Source organism: Thermobia domestica, chromosome 13 (assembly GCF_964235325.1).
Source record: "Thermobia domestica chromosome 13, izTheDome1.hap1.1, whole genome shotgun sequence".
In the NCBI taxonomy this organism is placed as follows: domain Eukaryota; kingdom Metazoa; phylum Arthropoda; class Insecta; order Zygentoma; family Lepismatidae; genus Thermobia; species Thermobia domestica.
Genome location: NC_137466.1, coordinates 6,084,633 through 6,109,112, shown reverse-complemented (window position 1 = coordinate 6,109,112; position 24,480 = coordinate 6,084,633). Strand labels below are relative to the sequence as shown.

At 36.1% G+C, this 24,480-nt stretch overlaps 1 protein-coding gene across 1 annotated transcript in view; it reads right to left on the bottom strand.

Moving 5' to 3' along the window:
• The window catches only part of LOC145667998 (uncharacterized), a 49,917-nt gene that overhangs the window by 6,641 nt on the left and 18,796 nt on the right, over positions 1-24,480 (bottom strand). The window contains exon 2 of the mRNA XM_081735441.1: positions 18,901-19,451. Within this exon, the coding sequence (XP_081591567.1) occupies positions 18,901-19,397 (497 nt within the window). The 5' untranslated portion in view covers positions 19,398-19,451. The remainder of the gene's footprint in view (positions 1-18,900; positions 19,452-24,480) is intronic.

Below are 24,480 nucleotides of genomic sequence, written 5' to 3'. Positions count from 1 at the left end.
AAATTGGAAAGCACATGGTATAACGTCTCTAATTTCTGCAAAAAATTCTCTTTCATGTTCCAATAATTCTTGCCTGAATTGAGTCCAATCTGTACAACTATCATTGTGTGGTAACGTAAAATTAATATCCAAATGAATCCGAAGTGTAGTATAGATGTTCTCTGCATCATGAACTGCAAAGCCTGCTTGCGAAATAGCAATGCCTAGTTCTGCTAAAGTAATTTGTTGCTGAGGGTCAAGATTTAGCTCACAGTAGCTACTCATGGACCATACAAGAATCAGAGTCATGGAAATCCAATTCATCTGAAATGAATAAAAATTTCCACTAAGCGACTTGTTGAAAATGAAATCTCAGATTTAAAATTTATTTATAGGATGTTCTCTAATCTAATGTTTACTTTACAGGATCATTTTTTTTTCTCTAATGTTGATTCGTTTCTCTAAGTGTGGAAAAAAAATCCATAATTCCTAATCTAACCCAAAAGGATAGAATAGAAAACGACACAATTGAAGATTATTAAATTACGTTTTGATATTGAAATTTAGAAAATGTTAACATATTTCTATGTTAACTTCCGTCGATTGTCTGGACTTGGTTGAGGTTCAGCGTCCAGAATTCGCTGAAGCATATCAAAACGCAAAATAATAAGATAGTCCACCACCAGTTAATACCTATACTAAATAATTTTATATTTCATAAACTCTTTTTTTTTACACTAACGTTCCCATTTGGCAATTGGAATCTTCGTAAAACGGTCGTAGTCTTCTAATATCAAATGAATCCTCGACTTCTTCATTTTTCGAATTTCGATAGCGAATTCGATACGAATTTTCATTCAATCTTTCAACAATTGTCCCTTGCGTTCTAAATTTGTTTCCAAAGCAAGCCGGAACTCCTTTCTGCGGGTTAACATCTTTGATTAGGACTTTCTGTCCTAAATGAAATTGTTGATTGGAGTACTTTCTCTGAAAGTATTGTTTCTGCGATTCGAATCTCTTAGAAAGATTTTTCGCTGCAATCTCCCTCGCATCCTGTACATTCTTGATTCGGACTTCGTTCTCCACGAACTTGCATGGAAGATCTAACTTCGCATCCAACATCGTTCTCGCTTCAAATCCGAAAAGAAGATAAAAAGGCGAAAAACGGGTACCTTCATGTTTGTGGGTATTAATACAAAATGTTATATTTGCCAAAGCCGTGTCCCAGTCATTTGATTTCTTGTTTACAAAATGTCGAAGGCATGTTTGTATTTTGTCGTTAAATTTCTCAGCTAATCCAATGGTATAGCTACTAGCTGTATTCGCAAATTTCAACTTGATGTTGAATCGTTCTGCCATTTCTTCCATGATCTTCGATTTGTGAGATGTCAATCTATCTAAGTAAATTAATTGAGGAATACCAAACTTGTGAATTATTTCCTCATAAATGGCATTAGTTATCGTTTCTGCCGTAATGTCAGGAAGACTTTTAGTCACCAAATATCTTGTACAAGCATCCACCATTGTTAAAATGTATTTATGTCTGTGTGTAGCCGATAAGGGAAAAGGCCCGCACTCGTCAATCACTATTGTACTCAGCAGAGTATGCTGGATAGGTTTGTGGATGTAGAGGTGTTCGACCAGATCTTCGTTTGTTCACCTGACAAGATATACACTGCTGACAACGTTTCTGTATGTACTGCTTTAAGGCTGCCATGTAAAGTTTCTTAACTGCGGCTGAATACGTTTTTGAAAAACTTAGATGTCCCCCTCCTAGATTAGAAGAATGAACACAGTCAAAAACATAGTCTCTTAAAGAAGAAGGAATACATAATAAATAATTAATTCCTCCAGGATGTTTTTGTTTACGAAAAAGACGTCCGTCCTTGATCTCAAAGTAGTACGATTGTCTTTCCGTCTTCGCGTCCTTCGGTTCTTCTCCTTCCAAAACTCGGATGATTGGACCGCAAAAAGATTCCTCCGTCTGAAGTTTGCCGACATCAACGTCCTCCTTGAATGAAATGAATGTATTCAGGTCTTCAACATCAAAGTCCTCTTTTGTTGGTTGATTATTTGTTTCCCTGGAAAGTACATCTGCCACATTGTCTGAAGACTTAACATGAATAGGAATATACTGATATTCTGCTAGCTGTAGTTGCCATCTCGCTAGCTTCGATGGTAGGTTAGGAGTATTTTTCAAGTAGGTAATTGACCTATTGTCACAAAGCAATTTGAACTCTCGACCAATTAAAAATACTCTAAGCGCTTTGAATGCACTTAGCACTGCGAGTAACTCTAAAGAATAAATGTCCAAATTCTTCTCACTGTCTCGCAAATTCCTGCTGTAGTAGGCTATTGGATACCACTTCTTATCTTCATCGCATTGCATCAAAATTCCACTCACAGATTTTCGGGAAGCATCTGTGTACAAAGCTAGAGGTTTCTTCGCATCGTACGGCTTCAGTATGGGTGTCTTCATCAATTCTGATTTTAACCTATCAAAACTTCTCTGGTGTTCGTCTGTCCAATGAAATTTCACATTTTTTCTCGTCAGTTTTTGAAGAGGGTCCACTATTTCTGCATAGTCCTTGACGAATTTCCTAACATAATTCGTAAGTCCCAAAAATGATTTTATTTTTTTAGTTGATGTAGGTGTCTGAAATGTTTTGATTGAATTAATGATCTTGTCCGAAATTTTGTAACCAAACCTGGATAATTCATGTCCTAACGCTATTACTTTATCGTGAATAAACTTACATTTCTCAACAGAAAGCTTCAGACCTACATTACGCAATCTTTGAAACACTTTTTCTAAAATTTCAATCATCTGTTCCTGAGAATTGGTTGAAATCAGGACGTCATCCATATAACACATCACATGTTCAGGATAAACGTTCGCTAAACACATAGACATAATTCTAGTAAATATTGCTGGAGAATCTAAGAAACCTTGGGGAATTGAACGATAACGAAATGAACCGATTTGAGGCAAATTAAAAGCTGTATAAGGTCTAGATTGTTCTGCCAAAGGAACACAATGAAATGCATTCTTGATATCTAACGAACAATAGTACAGTCTTCCTCCTATAGTAGATAAAATGTCATGTATTGGTGGTAAAGAGACGGATTGTAACACTGCGTCAGAGTTAAGGAGACGCGAGTCCAAACATAGACGTAAATCTCCATTTTTCTTCTTTACAAACAGTACGGGAGAGTTATATGGGCTTTCACTATATTCAATAACTTTTTGGTCTAAAAGAAGATTGATTTGTTCTCTAATTTGTGGTCTAAGAGCCGCAGGAATGGGATACTGTCTTCTATAGAAAGGAACCTGTGTTTTTAACTCTATTACATGCTCATAATTCTTAATTCTCCCTATAGAATCCTCTGACCAAGCAAACACGTCGGCATACCTGTAGCATAAATCAATCAATTGTTCTCTAATCTCAGGTTTAACCTCTGTACCAACATCTAGTTTTGTACTATCAAACAATTTCTGATCTTTCAACAACTGCTCTGAATCTACATTCTCTGACTGTACATTGAAACATTGAAAATCACTTAAATATGCTAGATCTTCGGCATACCCTAAAATCTCATTTTTCGCTAACGAAATTGAAGACACAAAAGGATTAATAACTTGTACAAAGTGTTGTTTGGGAGATAAAACTGTCCTAGGAATCAAAATTCCTGTCTTGTCTTGTAACGATTTGTTTGGTTCAAGTAACCATTCTTTTCCTGTCTTTGAATTCGCTAATTTTACTTCAACAAATTGTTTCGTTCGAGGCGGAATAGTAACATCATTAACCAAAACAAACGCAGGGTTCATACTATTACAAACTAAATTATTAGCCTGTGGTGATAATTCCTTTGAAATATCCCTGTTATCACTTATAGCAAACCTAGGAGGTTTTCCAAATCTACGTAGCAACAAAACATTTCTATTCAAGTCTATTTGTGCTCTCTGGGATACTAAAAAGTCATTCCCTAACAACATGTCTTGGGAAAAATTGTTTAGCACGCGAAAAGCATGATGAAATGTTCTCCCATTAATCTTAAAACGAACAATTGCTATTTTATTTATCAAAAGAGAATTTTGAGTAATTCCTTTTATGCGTGTATCAATATTCAAAATCTTAGCCTTTGGTGAAACTAAATCTTCTCTAATTATTGATATTTGTGAAGCAGAATTTAACACAGCGTGAGCATTCTTATCTTCTATTAGTATTGGCATTAAAATCATATTGTTTTGAGTGGTAATGGAGGATTTTACAACGTGACCCTTGTTCCCGAATACTGCGTTATCTGTAAATGTACCTCCCACATTTACAGACATTACGCGTTTAAAGACTGCTTCCGCAATAAACATGTATCCTCTGTGTGAAAACCATGACCACAAACAGAACAAATGGGATGTGTTTGTGCCTGAGTCGGATAATGTTGATAATTACTACCATACATAGGTGTTTGGAACTGGTAATTATGAAAATTACCTCTAGGATAAAATTGATTTATCGACTGGCCTCTAAAATTTCTATAGTTACCACGGAATCGACCTCTAAAATTTCCTCTTTGACTAGAGTTATGATTCTGATTTCCTCTATTTTGTCTGAAAATGTTATTCCCTTTTCCTTGAAAATTCTGTCTGTTTTTATTACCATTGTTTTTATTACTACTATTACTGTTATTCTGATCAGATTGTTGCTGACTAATCTGTAAAGTTAATTTCTCTAACTTTTTCTCTAACGACTGCAATTGATCGGAGCTAACTGGACTTTGTGCCTGATTACTTGATTGACTCTGCATTTTCGGATCACTAGCCTCCTGCTTAACTAACTTTTTCTTTTTCTTCCTTTTTTCCTGATTGTTCAGCGGTTTCACCTCTACTTCACTATCTGACTCGACCTCGGAAGAATCTGCTGTTAATGAAGTTTTCAACTTTGGAAGTACGGACTTCCAAGATTGTTTCGTAACGGAAGTATTACGTTCGCGTTTTTCCCTTCTCTGTACACGGGCTTTATTTTTCTCAAGCTTAACTAAAACACCTAACATTTCTTCTACAGTTGTAAATTCATATACTCCAATGCGCTCTAAATAATAAGGTTGTAATGCAGAGGCTATAAGAGCAATCACCCTTTCCTCTGACAACTTGTCATCAAATCTCTGAATCAGCAAAAGCATGTCATACACAAAGTTCGTAACTGGTTCATCAGGTTTTTGTATTCTTTCTCGCAATTGATTTTCTATGTCTAAACCTAGTGTAGATCTACCAAATTCCTTAAAAATAAGTGTCTTTAAATTGTCATAAGATTGTGGCTCTTCACTTTGTCTCTGTAAAAATACCCGTAACCTTTTTCTAAATTGCCCTGTAAATGCTAACGGTAACATTTCCTTTTTCTTAGTTTCGTCCCAACCATTGATCCTACATACGTCATCATATTCTTCCATAAATAAACGTATATCATCACCACTTTTGACATCGAACCTCGGAATAGGCAACAAATCTCGAGCAATCTCAACCTTAACCGAATTGTTTGCCGGAGTTTCTGTATTCGTTCCCTGATTCATTTTGCTGTTTAGCCTAGTATTATATTTATGTGGAAATCTTGTTTGCGTTTGCGCTGACTTTTTCTTTAATTTCACTACATGTAAATGCATGTCATCTAACAATTCTGTTAACTCATCAATGGGCATGAGCAAAATAAGGCAAGAAAAATAATCTTTTAACTTAAATAACTAATATAACATTGTACTCTATGTAATATAACCTTAAATTCCTAAACCACCTTAAATACAACCTTAGCACTTAAATTCTAAAACGTTTAAATACACTTTGAAATATGATTGCACACTCCCGCGCTTGGAGAAACATTACGATACCGAAATCAATTTGAACAGTGAATTTCAACATACAAAATAGCTTGTAACACTATCCAAAAGACCGCGCACTCCGCGCATTAAAAAATAGGTTTGCAATCTACCTCAAACGTGACCGGTTTTGTGACGTAAAAGGCAGTTAGAAACTTCTGGAGGCATGTCGAACGGAGACCTCTTGTCTGGGTCGCAAACCCCAAACAATTCTCATACATGAAAACTACTGAATGGCCTTAACATCCACCCAGTTCCTCCAAGAAGTAATTTAAACTAATGCAAGTCTTGGGGGCGTAGATAGCGTAGCTCAGAATTAGAAACATGGGAGTAGAATTTCAAAGATAAAATTCGACAACACAGAAATAATTTAGAACAAGAATTTAATGAACTGATCTTGAATGACTGAAAAACTACAGAGCATGATGTGGACTGGTATGACTTAAAGACTAGAGAAGACAATGCATAATCACTTACTTTTGATAACGATGACGAGCAGAACCTCTGATGGACAGAATGACGGAGTGACAGAAACTAATTATGAATAATTTGACTCGCAGAGTTTCGGCGTCAAAATAGAACTTCTCCTCCCGGAAGAGAATCCGGTAGTATTTATATGATTTTTCCGTCATGTCAACATTCTTGCACATTCTTTCTGAGTCTTCCTAGTTCTAGAAGTCATAGCCGGTCATTTGCATTGTAGAAGTCAAGGCACTCTAAATTTTCCATTGGATTATGAATCCTAAAGAATATTCAAACTGCCTCCACTTCATACATTGCCTGTTTTATACAAATTTTAAAATCCAATTAAATATTATGTTTCTTTACATTGTGGTACACAATAGTATGTTAAAAATATGACACTTTCGTGCTTTATACTTTGTGATTGATTAAATATTCCTCTTATACTCAATATGTAGAAATGATTAACAGGAAGCAACTGACGTATTTTTTTGTTACCGTGTTTACCAAACTCGAGAATATCACCCTCATTCCTATAATTATCAGTAATTGCATCTATCTATAACGACGACGTTCAGGAGATGATCCTTGACACCAAGATAAGACAAAAAGTATAGACCAACCTCTGCGCCCAAATGTTTCCTTTCGGAGTTATAGGATCCCGAAAACATTAAAAAACTTAAAGGGCCCATAACTCCAAAACTGTGGGACTTACCGTAGTCGGATCAAGGCTTTACTTGAATAACTCTGCATGCCCGTCATGCATACAATAGGGATGGGTACGAGCGGGTTCGAGCGAGTTTTCTTTAAAACTCGACTCGACTCGAAGCAGACATCTTTGAGCTCGGCTCGAAAAATTTCCCCCAACTCGACTGGAACTCGGATCGGGTTTCCAGTCGTGTCGAGGCAAAACGAGCTGATTTGAGCTAAATTCTTTCTGTAGTTCCAAGTACTACTCTCTTCAAGTATCCTACATAGACAATATAATTATCAATGATACTACTAGTACTACTATAATTAATTATTATTATAACACTGTGTATAAACACGAAATATAGGCGGTTTGTATCGGAATACTGAAAATTAGTTGACTGTCGATCTCGGTCGTCAAGAAATCTTCAGGAGGCAGGGACATCGGTCACGAGGTACTAGGTTTGAGTTCAGGAGGAGCAAGTATTCGGGCTCGAACCAAAAATTAGTAAAAGTTATAGGACTCCAGCCAAACATGTTCAAAACTGTTCGACCTGAGTTTAGGGTTGTCAACGACTCAAGCGGCTCTCTCACAGCTCATTAACTTATCGAGCCGAACCGAGAAGTGAGACGAGCCAACAGCTCATCCAGCCAAGCCAGCTCGAGCCGATGGCTCACACGATCCGAGCTGATTGCTTACCCCAACCGAGCCGGTTCGAGCCATCGGCTCAGTTGAGCTGACTCGAACCCAGGCTATGGACTCGTTGCATCGGAGCTGGTTCGAGCCATTGGCTCCAATCGAGCCAAGTCGATGACTCGTCCCTACCGAGGCAACTCAAGCCATCGGCTTAATTGAGCGCAATCGATGGGTCATCCCAACTATGCCAGCTCAAGCTGTTCGCTCAGTTAAACCGAGCCGAGCCGGTTGACATCACTATCCCGGTTGGGCTTCTACTTTGGCTAAAAAATTGGATCGTGCAGTTCTCAGCATTGATGGTAAGAACTACATTATATACTTATATTGGTGCTCATGGCATCATTAACTTGTTCCGCCACCAACAAATTTCGAGGTACTTTGTTTTGCATCTTTTGTGCGTGTTTTGTGTCGCTTTATGCGCCTATTCTCACATTTTGTGCGTCTCCGGAAGTGGGTCAAAATGATACAATGAATTTCGAGGTCGTTTCCTTCACATCGTTTAGTGCCGTTTTGTGCATCTACTACCACGTTTTGTGCGTCATGGGAAGTGGGTTAAAATGAGTCTCCAAGGTGGGAAGAAAATAAATCACTGTTCCTTCAACAACGAATTTCGAGGTCGCTTTTTTCGCATCGTTCAGTGCCAGTTTCTTGCCGTTTTGGGCGCGTATTTTCACGTTTTGTGGCGTCACCGGAAGTGGCTCAAAATGGGCTTCCAAGATGGGACGAAAATGACCAAGAGTTCAGCCACTATCGAATTTCGAGGTCGTTAATTTCCCTTCGCGTACCCTTTTGTGCGCCTATTTCGACGTTTTGTGCGTCACTGGAAGACGGTCAAATGGGCCTCGAAGGTGGAACGAAAATGACCCACTGCTCCGCCACTACTGAATTTCGAGGTCTTTCCTTTCGCATCGACTAGTGAATTTTCATGCCGTTTCGTGCTATTTATTTCCACGTTTTGTGCGTCACCAGAAGTGGGTCAAAATGCGCTTCCAACATGGGACGAAAATGACCAAGAGTTCAGCCACTATCGAATTTCTAGGTCGTTTCTTTTGCGTCGTTTAGTGCCTATTTTTTAAAAAAGTTTTTTGTGCCTACTTCCTCATCTTGTACGTCACCGGAATAAAGTTAAACGGGCCTTTAAAGTAGGAGCTAAATGGCTCACTGTTCCGCCATTATCGAATTTCGGGACGTTTCTTTCGCATCGTTAATGCCTGTTTTGTACGTTTTGTGCATCACCGGAAGTGGGTCAAATGGACCTACGAATGTAACGAAACAAGTTAATGCTGTTCAGCCACCAATGAATTTGGAGGATGTTTACTTCCCATCGTTTAGTGTGTATTTTGTATCCTTCTGTTCGCCTACCTCCACGTTTTGAACATCACCAGAAATGCGTAAAATGGTCCATCAAGGTGTGAAGAAAAAGAGCCATTGTTCCGCCAATATCGAATTTGAAGGTGATTTCTTTCGCATCGTATAATGCCTGTTTTGTACAGTTTTGTGCTCCTATTTCCACTTTAGTGCGATAACGAAAATGGTTGAAAATGGCCTACAAGTATAGCGGAATAACTTAATGCTGTTCCGTCACCATCGGATGTAGAGGTCGTTTCCTTCACATTTTTATGCATGATTTGTGTCGCTTTGTGCATCAGTGGAAGCGGGTCAAAATGGGCTTTGAAAGTGGGATGAATATGTCTTTTTCTACCATATGTATAGGTTTTCTTTGACCCACTTTTGGTGGCGTACAAAACGTAAAAACATGCGCAAAAACGGTACAAAACATGCACTAAACAATACGAAAAAAGCGACCTCGAAATTCGATACTGGTGGGACAGTGGGTCATTTTTCTTCCCACATAAATGCCCATTTTGACCCACTACCATTGATTCACAAAACACGGAAATAGGCTTATAAAACAGTTGAAAACACGCACAAGACGATGTGAAGGAAACGACCTCGAAATCGTTCCTGACGGAACAGCATTAACATGTTCCGCCATATTTGTAGGATAACATTGACCCATTTCCGGTGACGCACAAAACGACGCTAAAATGGAAAATCTTAATTATGGAAATTTTAAGTTTGTACGGTACGCTTACTTATACGGAAAATTTTATACATTTTTTCCTTTACGTTGATTTGGGACTTTCAAATTTTGTTCATTTTTCCACTGAAAAGTATATATAATTCAACAAGGAAATAATTATCAATGATAATTATAATAATGATCTATATAATTGAATTCATTGTAATTTGGTCCATGACAAACACTTTACAATTTCGTAGTAGCTGTTATTCCCGTTCTTCGCACGGATCAGATAAAATATCAATGTAAACAAACTGAACAACAGGAGAACAATTAAGAAACAATTCTAAAATTGAATATATTTTGTGTGAATATTTTTCCAACAACGTATATATGTTATTATTGGGAAGGCCGATGGGGCTGAATTTGAACGTAAACACTATCGGGGGTGTCACTATATATCAGAGCAACTCCGATAAATATGGATTCGACACAAATATTGGTCATTTTTACTACTTTTACATGACCCAGTGAACGCCCCCTCAGACCCCCTTGGTTCGAATTGTGAAAAAAATCTCCTCTGGCCCCTGGCCGATACTGCGAAGACAATGAATGTGACACTAACATCTGCTATTTTCTACTACTTTTTACATAACCCGGTAAAAGCCCCTATGATCCTCTGGTTCCAATTTAAAAAAAACGCCTTTAGTCCGCAGCCGATGGGGGCTGTATTTGGAAGTCAACGCCTGTAGTAGTATCACCATTCATCTCAGCAACAGCAAAAAGTATGGATTTGACACTAATATAGGTCATTTTCCATTATTTTTACATGTCTCACAATTCTCCACGCCCGGTGACTCCCGGCCCGCATACAATGGTGGTTAAATTTGAAAATCATTTCTAATGAGAGTATCACCATTGATCTCAGCGACCGCGAAAACTACGGATTTGACACTAATATCGGTCATTATGGACTATTTTTACAATTCTCGTGATCCCATTTATAATGCCCCCGTTCCTTAGCTGATGGGAGCTAAATGTGAAAGTAAACGCGATCTCGAGTTTCACCATTCAGCTCAGCGACCCTGAAAACTATGGATTTGACATTAATATAGGTCATTTTCGATTATTTTTACATGTCTCGGAATTCCCCCCTCTGGTGACCCAAGGCCCGCATACAACGGTGGATGAATTTGAAAGTCATTGCTAATGTTAGTGTCACTATTGATCTCAGCGACCGCGAAAACTATGGATTTGACACTAATATCGGTCATTTTGGATTACTTTTACGTTTCGGTATTCCCGTTGAACCCCTGCTCGCGCCCCATAGGGTGAATTTGGAAATTAATGAGATCGGAGATTCACTATTGCTCTCAGCGACCGCGAAAACTATGAAATCGACACGAATATAGGCCATTTTCTACTACTTTTACATGTCCCGAGAAACGTCCCCCTGAGACCCCCTTGTTCGAATTTTCTCAAAAACGCTTAGCCTTTGTGCGGGACCTGGACCAAGGTACCCGTGACCAAAATTTGGTTACTTACGGTCAACTTGTCTGGTCCCCAGGCCGCACCCGGTACACGTCCCCCTGAGATCCCCCTAGTTCGATTTTTTTAAAAAATATCTTCGTCTTGATCTGGGGCCTAGACCAAGCTACCCGTGACCAAATTTTGAAAAGTTTCGGTGCACTCGTCTGGTCCACAAGCCCCACAAAGATAGACAGACACAAACAAATTCTTTATTTTATTTATATTAGAAAGGTCAGATCCGCCGTTATTGTAATAGAGCGGTATTTGAGCGATTGATCGTAGAAATTCAAACTCCGATGAGTGATAATTTCATAGGCTAGTTTTATTACAAGTTTAAACTCTTTAGTCAGTAGAGAAGGGGGCGTGAATCATGGGTCAGAGTTGATGACAATGGGTTTTGGTTGGTCTGTAGGTCACAATAGGTGAAAGTGGTTCATGGTGGGTGGTGGGTCAGAGTGGGTCACGGTGTGTCGTGGGTCACGATGGGTAGTGAGTCAAATGGTCGTGGCTAAAGTTTTCATTGTCCCACGCCCTCTCTGAACTACAGTGCTGAAAATTAATCTGTGAAAATCAATTGCAATTGATCAATCAATTGAAAGTAATTGCTGTGGAAATCAATTGCAATTGAATTAACTGCCAATTAATTTCAATTGCAATTGAATTACTGAATTCAATTGCAATTACTTTCCACTGCAATTACTTTCAATCAATTGACTAATTGCAATTGATTCTCCATTATTAATGGCCAACTGCAATTAACAATTAACCATTACTTATTTCAATTGTTAATTGGTTAACAATTAAATTTATAGATTAATTGTTAATTGTTAATTCAATTGAAATTTTCCCAACACTGTTTGCGCTTTAATTTAAAAACATTATTGTAAGACATAACTTCTGCTATATATCGACATTAATACTCAAGACACTGGATGAATTTATGGATACTGAAAATCATATATCTTGAGTGAAGATAAAAGATGCGAATACAGATACTGATTTCTAAAGTTGATCCCTAGAAACGGGTTGAACTTTTCTTAACAAAAAGGGCAGTATAGTGAATTCATATTTGACACATCCAAGAACGAAATTATAAATACTTTCAAATACTCAAGAAGGCAGGAAGATATTAAGTGAAATTAAGAAAAATTGTGGATGGAAGACATGAGTAAATATTACATGCTCGTAATTAACCCTATTTTAGTAACAAGTGTGAACCATTTTATGACTGATTAAAGTGTGTTGATTATTGTTTAACGGTTTATGATACTTTTATATTGACATGTTCGAAACGACGCGAGACAATTCTTTAAGTTATACCGAAATGGAACACGAAAGAATTACACTAGTAGTTAATAAAAAGTTAAATGAAGAACCAAAGAGTAACAGAAAGAGGAAAAGAGCAGTCATAACTAAATCACAAAACACTATATAGCAAGAAATTAGGAGAGTGCAATCTAAGTGAATCATACCACCAGACTGGAATATTAAATTATAAATAAGTAGATAGCAAAGACTATTCAACTGAGAAAAAGATTTCAATAGCATGTCCTGGTTCGTTCATGAAATTACAGAATGGAGAGTAAACAGCTAGTGGGGAAGATCAAAATTCTACTAAGACGAATACTACTAAACAACGGATGGTTATTTGGATTAAAGTTCAATGACCCTGTCAGCACCAAGGTTGTATGAGGCGCGGAGACTAAGGTGAGATCCAAAGCATAGTAGCTCACCGCGGACCTCCAATCCAGGTCTCCCGCTTAGAAGGCGCATATGCTAATCACATATGCACGAGAAAGCAATAAAATAAACAAGACCAGAAGTGTAAATAAATACTTTATAATACGTTTGAAGGTGTTAAATATTTAAGCTATTATAATAATCACTTAAAAGATAAAGGTAGGCAAAATAATAATGGAACTTACAATACTAACATTTAATATTGTTATAATTATCAGGGTGATGAAGAAATAACACAAGCTATGCTTCAGTGGAAGAATAGCAATACACTTAGCATAATTTTACAAAAATTATAAACCTCAACTTCTGAGATATGGATAATTTTACTATAAATCAAAAATGTGCTTCATTGCCAAATTTAAAGTGCATTATTTAAATTAACAGAGTATGAATTGCACATCAAAAAATAATTAGGAAAGGCGAATATAGATGTCTACCACAGTAAGAAATATAACATGTATGTCACAACACGGCACCACACAACGCTAAAATGCAAATAATTTTTGACTAGAGGATCCGTTTAGTAAAATGTAATTGTTTCATAGATTGTAGAAATAATTTTGCTTCTTTAAAAGAGGGGCGAAGCTTCTCAACATATTGCAAAAGACGAAAATGAAACAACACAACGTGTACTTTGTTAATGAAGAACTAAACGTCAATACACTGTGTCTTAGCATTTTATTGGACACCCATGGACTTTCAACCTCAGAGATGTCGGACTTGCATGCATCCTTGTGACTATATAGAGTATACTTAAGGTGTAGTGTACTTTTAATGTCTCTAGATGTATCTATGGTTTAAAAAAATGTTTAAAAAAAATTGGCGTTGTGTATAAAATCTTAAAGATAGCTGGAAGAGAAACGGGTTGAAATAGAAAATAGGGGAAACAAGTTCCAAAACTCACAACTAGATAATCTAATTTCCCTGACGTATATTACATATTACATGTTTTTCATATGAGTTGCCTGAAAACTCACTGTGTACACTTTGGCAATGCTGCACAAATGAGAACTCCATAGGAGGAACACGAAACAATCTAGTAATAACAAAGAAAATGATACGTTAATTTATACATGGAAAGTTCACTTTTCATTTCTTTCGTGAGTTGTATCCGCAGAAGTCATAATTATAACAATGAAATGGCAAAATAAAAGGCACATATAAAGAACCAATTTTAAATGACTTGAGTTGATATCATTATATATCAACATACCTGTATATTTAAAATATGAATAAAGACGTTGTCTATTACAACTTAACGAAAAGATGACTGAGATTTGTGAACTTAATTTTGAAAAAAAAATGAGTACGTAATTCGAATCGAGTACTTATGATGTTATTTACAGTAAAATATCGTAAAAAAGAGGGAGGATTAAAATTGTCCACAAAAAATGAGTCTCAGGAGCCTTTCTTTTTATGCAGACAAAAACACAAGTATAAGTTTTTCATTTGAAATAAATGGTTGCGTGACCCAGTCTTTTAAATAATACATTTAAGAGGAAAAACGGGAGCAATGTGTATGTTTTATTAATATACATAAATGGGGTCCATGTTGTCTGTATGATCATTATGGGGAACGTCTCAATCGATTAAAATAAACTTTTGCACAGCAGTTACAATTGTCTTCTAGCCTAGTCTTAATTTTGTTACCTTCGTTAACATGCAGACCAATTCACCAGGTGAAACTGAATTTTTGACAAGAGGACTTCATTCTTTTGTGATGAGATTTTATTAAAATAGGTATCTTAAGAAAGGGAGATTGCAAATGTACGCTGAAACTACAGTATCACTCTGGTCTCTCAACTAAAAAAGAAATCTAGAAATTTGAGCATATCACTAAAAAAGAATGATTGCGTGCTCTATATCTTACGATACTAAACAATTCCTTTGTCATCAAAAGTAATTCAACGGCATTGTACACAACTAGTCTTCAATATAACATATCAAAAATCTCAAATAAAACTAAATTCAAATTAAAGTAATATTGAATTCAGATTGATGTTTCTAGTCAAAATACTAACATTTCCTACGATTGCAATAATACAAGCTTGATAAGGGAGTGAGTGGCCATATTTTGTACCCGATGAAAAGTCAATTTGAAGAAGTTTTATATTCTAAACAATCGATTATAAATACTAAAAACGTAAACACATATTTTTTGTGTATAAAGGAAGTGCAGCGATCGCTCGTGACAGTGATGGAAAGGTATCTACGCTTGGATAAATTTCTAAGAGATTATTAGTAATAAGTGACTAGTAATAATTTGAGAACGATAAAACCAGTGAAACTACACTACTGGTTATGAAAATTAGAATATCCACAAATACCTATAGGCTACTGGAACAATGAAATTTATTCCAGAGTAAAGTACATCATAACATACAAATAATTAGAAATGCAGAACTGTACATCACCTGCACAGTTGTGCACAACTGTGATCTTAAAAAATCATTATTGTGTGAATACACAACGTGCTGAGATCAGCGTCTCTATATGCTTTTGCATGGAATCAAAGTATCTTCCAGGGGACATTCTGCCACGTGGTGGAGTTCACAAGACATGCAAATTTGCGTGTTGCTCACCGTGACGAAGACGTTTGCGCCCAACCACTTCCCAGACATTCTTTATATGTCTGGTGACCGGTCAGACCAGAGTAGTGATACCTGACTTTCTGCGTATAAAGCTTCCACATTTGTCGCTACATATGGCTTTGGCATTGTGATGATGAAATATGGCGTCTGGAGTTGCCTGTACTTAGAGCATCACTCCGGGCTCTAAAATCCCACCAATATACCAGTTGTTATGTAACTCGCTTGGATACATATAAGTCGCGATCCCATGTTGTAACGAATGGCGCCCTTGCCTCAATCACGACAGACGCGCCAACAATGCAAGCTGACAGATTCCGCTCGCCATGGTAGCGCAGTCCATCAATGTAGGACAGGCTGAAACTGATATAATCTGTAAACAGCACGTTTTGCCATTGAGCACGAAAGAGACGGTATTTGTGTGCCCATATCTCTCTGATGCGTTTATGATTTCTGGGCAAGTGGAGCTGTCGCAACGGTATGCCAGCCACCAGTCCAGCCTTCAGCTACCGATGTTGAACAGTCGACGCAGATATTATGGCAGCAATCGCGACAGCCCTTCAGCATTGAGCCAACACTGTGAATGCCGTTGTCCGGTCCATTATGGCCATCCGGACAAGGTGTTTGTCATTCCATGGTGTGGCCACCTTGTTTGGTCTAGTGCCTGCTCGTCGCTTTGTATGACCGTCTTTTGTCTACTGCTTTCATACACGCATCACTGTCGTCCCAGCATGTCCTAAACAAGGTTAAAAGCAGAGCAAGGCTCCTCGTTACATATGAATCAAATAAATTTCATTTATATGCTTTTGTGTGTTTTTAGAATGGTTTCATCCGTATAAAATTGGCTTTACACGTCTCAAAAGAAAATTATTTCACGAACAAAGGCAATCTATTAACTTACAACTTTAATACTTAAGATATGAATATCTAACTAAAGAAGAAACATTTTCTGGTGAGTTATAAAAATTAATAAATTAAGTATATATTATTATAGTTTGGCATGCTTGTCCGAAGAGGCAATTAATTTCTTTCTTCGGGACGTTTGTGACCATAGCGTCCGCTAGGAAGGTTCGAGGTTTAAAATCCTTGGAGCAACTTATTTTGGAAGCATAAACATTTAGTACATTACGATAAAAAAAAAAAAAAAAAAAAAAATCAAACCACCTGCAAAAACGTATCAGCTTGACCCTTCTTGATGGATTTCTGCGTAAGTCATTGGTTGGCACTGTTGCAAAAAAAAGTGATGTAAAACTTTGGTTTTGCTGAGTGGGTGTTCGCAACTTTAGTAAAATTAAACTTTCATTAACAAGTATCTTCAAAGCAAGAAATTATATACTATATATATATAGTCGTATATAAATGGATGGGCCTTCTCTTTCCTTTTATCACTCACTATATCCTAGAAATTCCAATCTCATGTAGAATGAGGCTCCTGATTCGCAGCTCAGAATTTTTGTTCGATGCAAAGCATCACTCTTATTCGTATCACCTTGCAAATGAACTGCAGTAGGTGTGATCCTCTTACTTTTGCTGAGTAAGGAGAGTGCTATGGTGAATGTAACAGAAAATATAGGTCACTATAAGCAAAGACCATTCGTATGTATTCTAATCTTTTACATAGTGAAATTTTATTAAATTAGTGAAAAACAATTATAATACTTGAATAACATACGTATTGTGCAGTATGAAAATTTTCTTTTACAATATAGTGTGAATAAGCATTCTCAGTACTTGCGTAGGAATACAAATGCTAGTGATTCGCCTAAAAAGAGGTAAAGCGCGCTCCATCGTGTGTGAAGGACGGAGTTTCAAGTGGTAATAAGTATCAAAGCAATAATATATTATTAATTCTTAATCCGATAAAACTTATGCATAAATACTGCCTTATTAAGTGATGTAAAAGTACGACTAATATTTTGAAATGAGTATATTTAAATAAGAAAACAAAACGTTGAAATCCGATTACAAGCAACTTAGTGGAGAAACAATGGACTACTCTATCACACATTTATTAAATAAAAAAATGAAACATCTTCCAATATAATAAAATGAAAAATAGTTCATCATGGGACTATACATTAGACGCAAACGCTGAACCCAACCCCCCCTCACAATCCATAATCACATGTGAAAGTGTGTGCAGTGATTAATTATTGTTAGTGAACTTTTAAGCCGGCTGATCGATAACAGAAGCTATTCTTAATATTACAAGTGTTTACATTTGGGCTGATCTAAAAATTAATGAAAGTTGTACAACAGAAAGTTTTCTTTTGCGTTACATCTTTTATACTAATGGAATTATCATATCGTGCATTCACTATATATGTAATTGAAATTACATATCACGTACGTAAGCATAGAAAATTTAAATAAATAAATAAATAAATAAATAAACGAAGTACGTACCTATGTTGTGAAAACGTGTACATAATTCGAAATACTTATATTTCAATAATTAAAATTATGATTTTGCTGTTTTCTGAAATATGGTGTTAGCATATGAATTTAGGCTTTATAATATGAATCAAGTTGGGTTCCTCCCATTAATGTGTTTGTCAGAATAAAGTATGATTCGAAATTCTTTATATTGACAAACACATGCTTTGTGTCATATAGTCGCGTCATCGAAGTATTGTCATTAAGAGTTCGAATGTCGTGAAGAGTTCACTATCACTGCAAATATACTCTGAACATTCAGGAGAAGTGTGTTGTAAATGTGTGCCTTGTTTCTGGTCTAACCACATGCTTCACTTGATATGAGATTTTTTGGTTGAAGTTTCATGCTAAAAACTGTTACATTATAAATTAATGCCCGAGCAACTGACACTAACCACTGGTTACGTTATAAATTTATCTTCTCGATCAGGGATATATACATTGAACGTGATTTAAACCACAACTAAACACAGATCACGTTATAATATATATGGATGAACTTTTCCAAATGTTGACTATGAACATTGCTACACAACAGACACTTCTATTAGCTATTTAATGAAGAGACTATAAAATACATGTCTGAAATTTGTTGTTCGCCTGCAAATTTAAGTAAGCTATGCAAAATGTTGCTTTTATAATGTTTGAACACTGATGTACACTAGCGAAACATCATAAAGTACGAAATAAAACAATTCACACATAAACACAAAGTTGTCTCCTTATTTTCCACCTAAATATCAGAATTTGTCCCTTTATTGAGTCAACTATTTCAAATTGCATTACCCTAAAAAGTAATCAAGAAAAGGATAACTCAAGAAGTAATGCAAGTGTTGAAGGTACATTAGCACATTACTTTAACAAGAAATTGATACATGTAAACACACCTGGGTTCCTGAGAGCTGAATCTTCTCTGTAGAAAATCCGTTTCTTGAGCATTCTCTTCGTACGGATCCTCAACGAAACCAGATACATGACTGCTTGATTTCTTCGTAGTGTTCGTACAATCATTGATTTTTGATTTGAAATTACTGTGGAAGCTTTCCGCATTTCCAAGTAAATCAGACGCTGACAAACGCTCGATCAAACATATTGCTTTTGCAGTTAACTTCCAATCTGTTATTGAAACATAATCGTTGCATTCTAGAGGAACTGTAAAATTCGGCACAAAATTTCCTCTTAACATAGAACGTCTAATGTCATCATTCTCTGTATCTTTTTGTACTTGATCCCTATATTCTAAACAAGACAAAGAACAAGTTGAAAAATTTTTCTTATACTCCAAATCACGAATATTATTATCATAATTGCGTTCTTCAATAGAGCAAATTTCTGCTTTAATTTTATCTTTTATCGAGGGACTATTCAAAGAATCAAGAGCCATTTAGTTATGACAACAATTTGAGATCTTCTGCACTGTGTTTGAGAATGAACAAATCTGGAAGTATTAAATAAAATTTTATAATTACATAACATTACACTCTATGGAGCAAGACTATCAGAAAGAGAAATAACCAGGTTCAGTCAAAAATACCTTAGATAAGTTAGAATATTAGGTTTTTAAGAGCACATGTAACAATACCATTGCTTACTTCACATAATTCTGATAGATGAAAAAAAAAAAAAAAGTTGTTTTGAAACCGAGACATCGGAAAGTCAAGGGACGTACTAGTGCAAATTGACTTATCGTTGTTATGAACGTTTGTTTCACCACTTGACAAAAAACATACAAAAAAAAAAAAAAATATTAAGTATGAGTCGTCGGTTTTGTGGCGGTCAAGAGACCTATTGTACAACTACCATTTCCAAACGAGCAACGAATTTTTCATGTTGATTATTATTTTGAGAGTCGTATTTAACTATTTGTTGTGAACGAGTTTAGGCAGAAGTATCTGTTCGCAGTGGTGCCAAACAAATGAACAATATCGAGATTAATCGCCAAAATTGGGGAAAGCGCTACAGCAAGAAACAGAAATATATTTGGGAGATTGATTGACACGTTTAAGCTTAAACTGTAAAATGTTAGTAGAAAGAAGCCGTGTTTGCCTTCAAACTGCCTAAGCAGACTATTAGTAAACCTAGTTTCGAGACGGAAGTACTCACAAAACTAAGCTACACCTTGATATATATCATGTTCTGTGTGCGGAAATCGAAAATACAGGATAAAGAAAAATGTTAGATATACGGAACCAACAGCCGTTAATTCTTGACAATGATAGAATTGCGTAGCTTGATCAGGTTTACTGGAACGACAAAGCGTGGTTCCATAGCACTTGTTATGTAAACAGTCGATACGAGTATTTTCTATTTTCAGAAAATTAAAGAGTGCTACCTTCTATTATGTGGTAAAAGTGGACCATGTACATCTTGGAATTCAATTACGATCCTTTGCACTAAAATGTTTTAGAAAAAATATAACTACTTTATTACGGAGTACTAAACTAGATATAGTTTTGCAACCTCGTATACAACTCCATATATCTCGTTGTACAGGAATTCATAACATACATTTAATTAAAATGACTATCAAATGTATTATTTTCCATTGTTCGAGAAAACTCAAACTGATGAAACAGTGAGAAATCCCTCTTTTACATGTATTGAAGAAAATACTTTTTGTTGGAGCAATGTAAACACGTGTTTCAATAGTAAATTTACTCATGAGAAAGCAATATTAACTCATTCGCATTCAATTAAACAGAAAAACTCTTATCTTATTGAGAATTATTTTGTTTGAACTATCACCCACGTTATTAGAAAGCGCCATGACTCCTAAAAAAAATGTTACTAATTGCTGCGTACTTGGACTATATTATATCTCATGCTGGTGATTTACGGATTCCTTTTAATAAATTAAATTAGAGTGTCTGCGCGAGAAGAAGTGCGAACAATGATTTCAAGAAACCAAAGTATTTGGTATATAACACGAAGATTGCCAGAGCTACGTCGGTAAATTTATTTATATTTGTCACATCGAAATATGTAAGCTCTTAGTTGTTTATCAGTATACTAACCAATACAGAAGAGCACTGGAAAGAAATCAATTTCTCTACTTTCAAACAATCCCAAATATAAATTAGGAAGAACAAAGAAACAATAAAAAAAGCACTCAGTGCGTGCTTGAATATCGTAACAATCAACTCACGTGGTTCAAGACTTTTCCTTTTGTCATGAGCAAAATCCAAGTTTAAATTTTGTAACGGCAGAAAAGTGCAGGATGCTCTTTCTACAAAATACATTATAGTGTAGTTGAATGAACGATTTTTACCCGTACGACGTAAATTTTCCACAGTGCATACGAGGTGTGTGAGAAGAGTAACAATACTATTTTTTTAACAATTAATTTTTATGATTTTTAGAATTAAGATTCCATTCAAAATACTTCCATCGGAAAGTACAGAGCGAAAGCGGTTAAGACGTTTTCCATTCTTCGTATGTTCAGAGTGTATCTGTAGTTTTCCAGAGTGTATTTGTATTTTTTCTTTTTTACGCTTTTCTAGATATTATATAAACTAACAAAATGGCGCCTTTGAAGTGGTTTTTAAGTGAAGAGTTTAGAAATGACCACCACTTATACACATAGGCCTACATTAAAATATTTATAGCTGCGCGAGCGACGAATTCGTTACTGCGCCTGTAAATTTAAAAATTACCTGACATGGTCGCTAATGCCTAAATGTAGCATTACATCTTACTGTGATTGCAATCTAATAGTGTGACGAAATCAAATTGCGTATTAAATACTAATCTTCATCATCTGAGACATATTATTTTTCATCCCTTTTCACGCAATTCTAATAACGTTGCTTTTGATTCCTTTTACATGTCAGGATAATAACGGTAGCTAAGCATAAACACTTAATTGGGATAGGGACTGACGACAATAACTTAGAGACTCCGAAAGCTACGGAATCGATACTAATCTCAGACATTTCTGATTCTTTTTCCATGTTACTATTTCTCCGAATACAGAGGGAGCAATAGGTCGAACTTGGGCATAAATGACACAAGAAATCTTGCTATCTCTCTCGGTGATCTTGAAAGTATGGACTTTAAATTAACATCACTCTTTTTGAATTTTTTTCTGTTATTCCTTCCGACTTTCATTAGTAAATGTGCTAGGGGTTCCTACTTGTATTGGAAATCGAATTTAAGTGTTGTCAAAACTGTTGCCAATGAACGTAGGGACCGCAAAGGCTATGGATTCGACACTAACATTGCTCATTTTTAATAAATCTTACATGGCACAATTTAACACTTCGTCTCAGGGTGCTAATCCGGTCTTAACTGAAATGACATCTTTAGTGCCACTCTACCTAAGCGACCCCCAAAATTAAGAATTCGACACTAATATCAGTCTTTCCATAATTTTGCTGTCAGCCCTTGTAATGTCTCCTAGGAGGGATAAGCGAACATTGCCACCGCTTACAACGATAACGTTGTATCTATTATTAGCAATCTGTGCCAGCTTATAAAAAGGGATCAGAGGCGAATTATTTGAGCAGTATTATGTATAAAGAAAAGAAACTGAGAGATTATTATAGAGTTGTTGCTATAGCAACGTCGTAAATAAATGTACATGTAAGTAGACATCTTGTTGAGTAAATAAGTGTGTATAAAGGTGTAGACATCTTGTTGTATATGCAGAAAGTTGATTATGTACGCTTCTCATGGTTAAGTATTAAAAAGCAGCTAAGAAAGTGTTAAAACGTTTGAATTATTTTGAAGATTACTAAATACGAACCAGGAGACACACTTACAAATTGGTGCCACACCACCGGGAAATATAACAAGTGTCGTTTTGAAGAATAGAAAAAACGGCAAGCTTTCAACGCGACCTTAGTGTTACCAAATAGAGAAGTGGAAAAGTGATTAACCGAAATATGGCTATGAGTACAACAAGTAGTAATATAACTGGTGATCAGAGTGTGTATCCAGAATTGAATCCTAGTGAAAATTCGACTGACATTTTAAAAGACTTGGCCCAACAAATAAGATACCAGTCTGAACAAATAAGGAACCAGTCTGAGCAAATTAAGGATCAAGTACGAAAAGGTGATGAGTTAGCCCAACAAATAAGAAACCAGTCTGAGCAAATTAAGGATCAAGTACGAAAAGGTGATGAGTTACCCAACAAATGAGGAACCAGTCAGAGCAAATTCAACACTTTGATGAAAAATTGGACCAGCAAATACAACATTTTGATGAAAAATTGGACCAGAAGTTAACCCAGCTAGCTAACGATTTCGATGAAAAGATAGCGAAGTTGGAACAATGCAATGCAAACAAATGGGATCTTGTTCAACGCCAAATAAATAAGATGAATCAACATGTAGTGGAAAAAATTAAAGCAGTATGAAGAGAAAATGGAAAAGTAACACAAAGGAGCACGGAAATTCAAGAGTCAATGGATGTTCTAGAATCAACGATTAATGCTCATGAAAATCACATCAAATTACTGCAAGACGAAGTAAATTTTATCAAGGAGAGATGTATTACCGAAACTCCATTTCAGGATAACGGATGCATGAATCACCCTACATCTACAGGTTGGATACCTGATCGTCCTCCAGGTCCAACTTTGGAACTTGACGGATCTTCGAGTTGTGCAGAGAGTACTGAAAGAGAAGGAAGAGTAAGGCAAACATCCAGGTGTAAACGCATCTCCAATCGAGGTATGAAGACGAATACAGGTAAACAGTTGCGATTCAGCGAAGTTAAGTCGCTTACAAAATTTAGTGGCGTGCCAGAAGATATCCCTGCTAGGGCATTTTTCGAAAAAATTCAGGATGAATGTGAGCTCGTGTGTGTAGATGAGTCTCAGTTTCTAAAATTATTACCACACATCTTATTACCACCCTGCTTAACATGGTTTAAAGCTATTAGAGATAGTCTTCGTACATATTCAGATTTTAAGAATGCTCTTCTATCAAATTATGTAAACGATTTTATGATAGCGAATAGAGATGCTGTCTTGCGAACGAAGCATTTCAATCCAAAATTACACCGGAGTATTACGGAATTTGTAGTATCTACGTATCATGAGTTAAGATCACTAAATCCAAACCATCCGGAATCCCGAATTATAGCTTCTATTAGAATCTTATTGCCATTTAGACTACAACAGTTGTTAATGTCGGCACAGTGCATTAACTTCAACCATTTAATTATGCTTATTCAGAGTTATGAGAGTCAGTCTGCAATAAAATGCAGGATAGAGGTCATGGTAATTATGCACGTAATCAGACACAATATGCTTCTGTTCGTAATGTAAATATACAACATGAAAATGATTCTAATGTCCGTAGTTTTAATAATAGAATGGGTAGTTATAATGATTCCGGAAATCAAACGCAACCTAACCCTAGAAATGGAACTAGGAATTTCAGAAATAGCAACAGGAGTTTCAGTAGAAGTAATAATTATCGCCGATTTTCACAAAATCAATTTGCAGATGGCAGGAATTT